Raw genomic sequence first — 8,369 nt, forward strand, 5'->3', positions numbered from 1 at the left:
TCATAATCAGGAATATACTGCGGGATATCCATTTCGCGTTCATCTTCCACAATCATAATTGTGTAAAATGATGCAAGCCCTCATAACAGTAGCCATGGTCTCCAAATACCATAACCTGCACGGATTCGCTAAAATAGCCCAACGCTACTACAATATACCAAACGCCCGCGCTATGTCTTTTCTATCAGTTTCTTGGTTCTTTGCAAAATATTTGTCTTGTGCAACAGTCGACTTAGAAATTGTTTGAATCAAGGTAGCATAATTAGGATATATACCGTCAGCCAAGTAATAACCCATATCATAATTATACACATTCACAGTGTAGTTACAAAGAATAACTTCATCATTGACTATATCATCAAATATTGGTTAGCGGTCAAGCACATTAAGATCATTGTGAGAACCCGCTATTCCAAAAAAAGCATGCCAAATCCATGTGTCACGAGAATCAACCGCCTCCAGAATCATTGTTGGTTTATGCACATGGCCAGTGTGAGACCCTTGCCACGCGGATGGGCAATTCTTCCATTGCCAGTGCATGCAATCAATGCTTCCTAGCATTACAGGCCATCCGCGTTCCTCAGACTCTTCAAGCAAACGCTGAATATCTACAACATTTGGTTTGCGCAAGTATTCACTTCCAAAAATTCTAATAATTCCATCACAGAAATAGCGCATGTATTCATGAACAGTTGGCTCAGCAACATGTAACATGTCATCTACTAGATCAGCTGGAGACCCATAAGCAAGTATTCGTATAGCAGCAATTATTTTGATTTTTGGGTGAATCCCAAACTTACCCGCATTATTAACTTTTTGTTGAAAATATGGTACATTATGGTTAAGATAATTGAAAATACGAGTAAACAATGACTCACCCATACGAAATCGGCGTCAAAAGTCGTGGTCAGTGAATAAAGAATTTACGCTGATGTAGTTAGCATTTACACGAGCCAGTGTTGCCTCGCATTGACGATTCTTGCATTTTCTTCTTTTCTTCGAACCACCATGTGGTTTATAAGAAGACTTCGCTTCTTGCTGACGCAATAAACACATACGATGTCGAACCAAAAGTAGATCAATAGCCACTAATTTTTAACGAGTTTTAATTGCATTGTACGTTATCATTTGAAGAGCTCGAGCTTGATAAATCAGAAGAAGATGAATGATCCATTAAAAAATCGTTAAGAGTTTTTTTTTTTTTTTTTTTTTTTTGCTAAGGAGATGAGTTTAGGATTATAGGGAACATGAAAAATGAAGAGAGCCACACATGAAACACAGGTTAAAAGATTATAGCAAGCGGATTCTGGAAAATCGCATGGGCTTGGGCTTCTAAAGGCGCAGTTTTGTGAAAACTGTGTGGACTATATGACATAGTTTATCCAAAACCGCGTCATTTGATTTTAACTATTTGATATCGCTTCTGAAGTTGGTTGGTATTTTTTTGGTTTGGTATTTGGTTTAGTTCAAATATTTGGTGTTTTTTTTGTTTCTCTTTATAAAGATGGTCTAAGTAAGAGGCTGACTAGCACAAGGAATACAGTTATTTATTTTTGTCAACTGGGGTGAATACGTTTATACCTGCTTAGTGAATGTCAAGTATAAGAATAGATTTTTGATAATGTTGGTCGAATGGTTGGAAAAATTTATCTTACGGTGGTTCTAAAATCATAAAATGAATATTACAAATTTGTCGTTAGAAATTATATATATCGACCCGGCTATCATATAGTGTCAGTTGTTTCCAAATATCGATCGGCGATCAGGTTTCAAAAATCGTTATCAAAACAGCTGGATTAAACGTGTCCGTTTTTCATAATTTGAGTATATAAAAACTACTATAGTTTTCTTGCTGGCGAAGACAATTTGGACATCCATCTCTCTCTAGCAAAAAAAAAAAAAAATGGAAGAACCTCTACTCTCATCAGGTACCTTTCTCTACTTGTCCTCATCTTTAAACAAACATTTCCATTTTAATTATTTTATGTCCTGATTTTTTATTATTATTTGTATGAAAGGTGAATGTGAAAAGAAAGAGAAGGACAAATTGAGCCCATCAACATACCAGTATTTGGGACGAACAAATTCTAATATTCCAACACCATCCAATTTCGGTACTGAAGTTAGTGTCCAAGAAATTCGATCAGCCTCGACTTCGGTTCATTATCCTTTGATTACACCACCCCAACCCAATGGTATATTTACTTTATTTCCATTTATATTTTATGCCCTGTATCTTTCAATGCTGCCATTGAATATATATTTGATTCACTTGTCATAGTTGGACGTTTGTAAACATTGGGAAAATGCTCATGTGTGAGTGATGGTGATAAATAGAATGGTGTTTCTAATGGAAGTATGTGAAATTCAGGTGTTGATGTATTTGTATTGTGGGATGTAAATGGAAAGTGGGATTCATTAACGTGACGTGTCTCGAGAGATATATTCTATTAGGGGAGGGGTGGTCAAGACATTTGTATCCATTATGCTGAGTACAATAGAAAGACACATTCAATGCTCCTTCTAGGCTATTGTACTCAGGGATATATACGTAGTGACCTGGTTGCAGCAAAAGCTTGAGTGGATTTTCTGATTGAAATACTGACATGGTCCGGTCAGCAATTGTGATCTCCTCGGAAAGAAGTAATCTTTGGAGTGTGTCAAAATTGGTTTCATTTCTCTTCATTTATAGAGGTGGAAAAAGTGTCATATTCAGCAGGAAGGCCATGTGGCATGTTATAGACATATCTACATCATCTAAGATTGTCCCACTAGCAGAAAGAGTATCAATGATTTGTTTCATTTGCTGAAGATATTCAGTGATGGAGGACGTATCCTTCGTGAGATTGTCTAATTTGTTTTTGAGGCGACGGGTGTGGGATCTTGTTGAGGTTGAAGAACATTTTTCCGAGGTTAACCAAAGTTCTTGAGAAGAAGATATGCCAACAATATATGGCAGAATGGATTGGGAGATTGTAGCCTGAACCATTTTAATTTGGTTTTGACCATTAAGTGTAGGATGGATTGAGCTGGTTTGTTAATATACCAGTCATCAACTATACATGGTGATGGGGGTTGAATGAGAGTCATCAATAAATCCAATAAAATTGTGGGTTTGTAAGATGGGTAGAAATATAGATTTCCATTCAAGAAAATTGTCACAAATGAGTTTGATTGAGACCAAGTGAGCAATGTTTTGGATGGGAAACGATGTATGTTGGGGTGGTTCTTTCATTGGAAGGAAGTTGGGATTGGAGAGAGTGGAAGAAACTTGTGGTCTGAGTAAAGAAGGTTGGATATTTTCAGATGACGTGGATGATTTTGTACTGTTGTATCTCGTGTAGAAGTGGTAAGGGATATGTGGATTCTAAATCTGTTGCAATAACGAAACTCAATCAATGGGAAACATACCCTGAACTGCCTGAAGCAGATTAAAGTGACATAAAGGGTATACTGATACATATGAATTGAAAGCATGGGAAAATATATTGATTACAGACAACAGTAGAAATCTATGAGAATTTGTAGAGATGGAAACAAAAAGTTAGATAAATAGGTACCATAAAGCACATCAAAACCAAATAAACGTTAAGTGTAGTCATTTAATAGTTTAAAGATGAGAAAAGTTTAGTGGAAAGCTTACTAAACTTATTAATGGGAAAGAAGACATCAGGATCAGGTGCCGTGAAGCAAATAAAGCTCTGATACCATGATAATCTACTTGAAGATGAACATAGGTTCCAGAAATATTTCCTTTGACACTCTTGATTAACTTTTACAAAGGGAATTCTACACATAGATGAACATACAAGTGGTTAGTTATCCAACTGCATTCTAACAGAGTTTTTGTAATAAAACTGTTAACTTCTGTTATGCTGTCATCGATTCTACTACTATGCTCTTACTTCTATGTTACATTGCTGATTATGGCATAATGTTTTAATTTTTCTCTTTATTTTGATTAATAAGGTTATCTTAATTCAAGCTAGTTTCCAACTTCTATTCTATAGTTGTTTAACAACTCATTGCGTTATTTAAATTACTTAAATATCTAAGGATTTGCTCATTGCTGTTTGTAACTTTGTCTTAAAACAATTTAGATTCTCATTTCATTTCATTTACTGGATGCAGAGCAAGCTTCTTATTATCAGGGCGGACTTGGAGGACCTTTTGGTGGAAACACTTCATATGAGGTTGGAAGGTACATTTGCATACAATCTTCTTTTGAATTGAACAATCAGCTTATAGATAGACTTTGTATTCGATATGATCATCTACAAATAAGTTAATCCATTCTGGTCAACGTCAGAATGGGATACCCCCCTCCCCCCTATAAAATAAAATAATAAAAAATACATAAAATAAAAAATAAGATACTAACATGGTAGATACTTACCATGTGTCGTGACCTATTGACTTCAGTTTTAATTGCAAAAATTTCATTTTTCTGTTGCACACCATTTTGCAATAGGACCGACCGCCTACATACTCCCCTAGAAAGAAAATGAACAAAAAGTAAAATAAGAGATACAAATTAAGTATAGCATTTTGAAAGTATGACCATGAATCAATTTTGTCTGGTGATCCAAGCCCGAGTGTCAATTTTCGGTCAGATCAATTATGTTGAAATGTCTGAAGTGTGAACCTAAGGAGACTTCCATTGGCTTGCCTTTATACTTCCCCAAAACAACTGGGGATATCAAATACGTCAGTAAACATTAAATCTCAACATTCTCCCTCAGCGGAAATGCATTGGAAAATGACTCGAAACCATGGCCTTTAATAAGGAACTATGTTACTGTGTGAATTTTTCAATAACTAGAAAAAAGTGAGCTTTGAAAGAGGGCGTAATTTACAAATATCAATAGGAGGCGCAAGGACTGAACATAGGTGGGTACACCTCGAAAGGAGGAAGAATAATAGATCTAAACAAGTGTCTTCCACGAAGCATATAGAAGGGGACACAAGGTCGTTATTGACATATAGATGGAACAGCTGCTTCCAGTAGATGTTGGTATAATTGCAGATACACAGGGTTGTATGATCTACTACATATAATATTGGGCTATATACCTATATCCTACTTTCATAAATTAACTGATAAAAGGTTTTAAACTTCAGATTTATCGTATTCTTCTTCACAAGCAGAAGAGAATTCACAATTTAAAAGAGTCTACTAAGCAAGTTTTGGAATTTAGAAAATTCAATATGTAGCTTTTACTGTGGTAAAACTCAATTCGGTTGACCTTCAGAAGTGCTCTGAGTTGTATAGACTGTCAGTTGCATCTCAAATATCCTATTCCGTACAGTATTCTACTTAAATGTTAGTGACTATATCAGGGATTCCTTATACGAATCAATTGTTGGACATCCTTTTATGTAGAGTGCTTATACATCATTTTTTTTCCTGGTAAATTGCTTCTACATTATAGTCTACACAGTTGAACTGTTGTGTCAATTAATATTATTGAAAAATAGAAAACAAAAATCAATTTTCATTGCTTGAACCATTTGACAATGTGGACTGCATGCATTACTTGTGCAGGCCAGTTCTGGATGAGGTGGAGATACGAGAATTACTCATTGATCATGTGGGACACCGTTGCTGTTGGGGAAGTCGTCCTGCTCGTACTTGGCAGATATGTGCAGTTGAAGATTGCAATGTTTATGTGGGAACCCTAGAATCTTTCATAGAAGAGAGAGAGACAATCGTAGAAACAGAGCCATATCGTGGTGGAAAAATTGATGGAAAGGATAATGGACCTGGACTTGGAGTATGGGAATTGGATCTTAGGTCTGAATTCCCTTCTCTATTTGTTCCGCAGAAAGAATCACAAACAAAAGTTCCTCATTCTGAAGTCGTTGAGAAATGCTCCGGTAAGGATTATATAAAACTCAACTATTTTGGTGTATAAGAATAGGTATATTCCAGATTCATGTAGCGGTTTGTTTCTATTTGTACTTCATCTATACGATCACACTAGCATAGTTTAGAGAGACTCCATGAACCACTATTAGCACAAACATAGAAATTTGAATAGTAATAAGCCTCTGGCTTTTATAGCAATGGTAATATCTTTTCTCAAAGTGTGTGTTTTGAGACACTGAAAGTAATGTAACCAGAATCAGGTTTACCTAATGTAATCAGCTATTTCCATTAAACTGCATATATGGTTTGATATAGTGTTATGTGAGAATCATGTTTATCCTCTCTTTAAATATTAAACCGATCTCCTTATTATTTGGTGTGATATAGTGTTATGTGAAAAAATTGGTTCATCCAAGTGTACTGCTGGATGTTGTCCCATAACAGGTAGAGGAATGACTTTAGTGTCGTAGCTGGAGTTGAGTTTACTGTCCCTACTGCATAATATGTGGGAGGTGAACATGAACATCGGGTAGTATAGGTAGTAGTTTAACATGCCACATGTCTAGTTTAGACACGCTTGGCATTACACATGTTATTGTATAACTAGTGAAGGTTGTGGAATAACAATATTTCCTTCTATCATCCAAAGTGAAGGTTGTTGAAATCATTTGGTCTTGCAAAATTACAGGTTGTGCAGGGCGAGGAGAGATTCCATGCCACACATGTAATGCAGGTGAAGAACCTGGATTTTACAAAGAGAATCAGATGTTCCAGTGTTCTGCTTGTCATGGAAGGGGTCTTATAGCCCATAGAGATGGATCTGACACAATGTAAGTTAAATTTGTTTGGCATGTTAGCAGGTCTGTGTATGTTGTGCTAGGTTTCCAGCTTTGTTCAAGCTAAAGCACTCTTCAGAACTGTTTATTGTTACAGTTGAGTCATTGTTTGATCCATTATTGTTGGTAGCTATTTGCTTAGCATCTGAAATTCTGATAGATTTGATCAAATTACTTACAAATTATGTATTCCACTTTACTGTCTTTATTCAGATGTGTGAACTGCAAAGGCAAGGGCAAGCTTCCTTGCAGAACTTGTGGATCACATGGACTAATCAGATGCAAAACATGTCAAGGGGAAGGTGCTCTTCTCATGCATGATATTGCCATTGTCAAATGGTAAGTATGTGTGGCAATGAAGATATAATAATTAAAAACGGATAAAATGAAATTTCTACTCTCACCTTTCTAACTATGAGGGTAGCATTCAGTTTGATTTTCATTTAGGGTTGCCTGCATGAATGATAGTATAATCTCTTGTATGATAAAAAGTACTTGTGCATATGTGTGTTAATCTGGTTGATATAAGCAACAGAAAGCCATTGCATCTACAGGACGACGCTGTCAACTCGGAAAGTAAGTGCAACAAGTGGTGCTGCCTCAGTTCCAGATGAAGTATTCCATAGAGCCAAAGGGATCCAGTTATGCAACACTCAGGCATACCAGTGCACTCCTGCCTATTTTGCTGACTCATTCTTCCTGAACAAGTTCTCCTCAGAAGTTATTGCAGACAGATGCCCCGTTCCACCTGCAGCGAAGGTCATCTGTGAGAGGCATGCCATATCTGTCGTGCCTGTCACACGTGTCACCATGGCACATGGAAAGAGATCCTTCACTTTCTACATTATCGGTTTCAGCAGAGAGGTCTACTTAAAGGGCTACTACCCTTCTCGCTTTTGTTGGGGGCTTTGCCCTTGCTTGGATTGGTTGAGACTTTAGTTAAGTGGATTTTCTATTGTGAAGAAACTTAATTGTGTTCTCGATGCTGTTTATATATAACATAATCTTGGTTAGTCTGCAATATGTGGTACTATCTTCTGGCGTGTTACATTATACATGTTTTGTATTGGAATATTCAGTTTTCGTGTGTATCTTGTATTTTGTTTCTGACATTGCCTCAGTGTTTATGTTTTGGAACTTCAGCGCCACCTTCCCTTTTCATAAATGTTGTGTACTTTGTATTACTTGTTAACAGTGATTAATTCATTATTATAAGGGTAAATGAGTATTACCCCCAGACGGAAACGGGAAATTAGGGTCTTTTCCCAAAATACACACAAAAAAAGTCAAATTGGGTTGACCGTGTTTTTTTAGTGTGTATTTGGGGGGAGACCCTAATTTCCTATCTAGTGGGGGAAAATCCTAATTGGCTCATCTAGTGGGGGGAGATCGTGTTTATAATAATTCGTTAACCCTTATTATAATTATATTACTATTGTTCTTGCTATTGTCTTTTGGAAATGAGTTATTGCCCCATCCAGAAATGAGTTATTGTTGCTGCTGTGTGCTACTGCTGGCATGGGATGATCGAAAAGATTTGCAACATGAGTTTAGTTTTGATTCAAACAGAACAAGCCTTCAGTTTGAAGCCGTTAAGAATCAGTCGATAGATTATAGTGCTGGGTAGTTAAGAAGAGCAGTTGAACGAAAACTTTAAAACTGCT

The 8,369-nt window shown here is 36.5% G+C and overlaps 1 protein-coding gene across 1 annotated transcript; it reads left to right on the forward strand.

Annotated features, from left to right (window-relative positions):
* Positions 1-1,790: 1,790 nt before the first annotated feature.
* Positions 1,791-7,853, forward strand: LOC147486384 (chaperone protein dnaJ-like protein). The gene is made up of 7 exons (XM_086570578.1): positions 1,791-1,928; positions 2,019-2,195; positions 4,132-4,201; positions 5,546-5,877; positions 6,558-6,699; positions 6,919-7,044; positions 7,260-7,853. Exons 1-7 carry the CDS (start codon positions 1,904-1,906, stop codon positions 7,642-7,644), a joined length of 1,257 nt encoding a protein of 418 aa, XP_086426704.1. The 5' UTR covers positions 1,791-1,903; the 3' UTR covers positions 7,645-7,853.
* The last annotated feature ends 516 nt before the right edge of the window (positions 7,854-8,369 follow it).

Source organism: Coptis chinensis, chromosome 7 (genome assembly GCF_015680905.1).
Source record: "Coptis chinensis isolate HL-2020 chromosome 7, ASM1568090v1, whole genome shotgun sequence".
In the NCBI taxonomy this organism is placed as follows: domain Eukaryota; kingdom Viridiplantae; phylum Streptophyta; class Magnoliopsida; order Ranunculales; family Ranunculaceae; genus Coptis; species Coptis chinensis.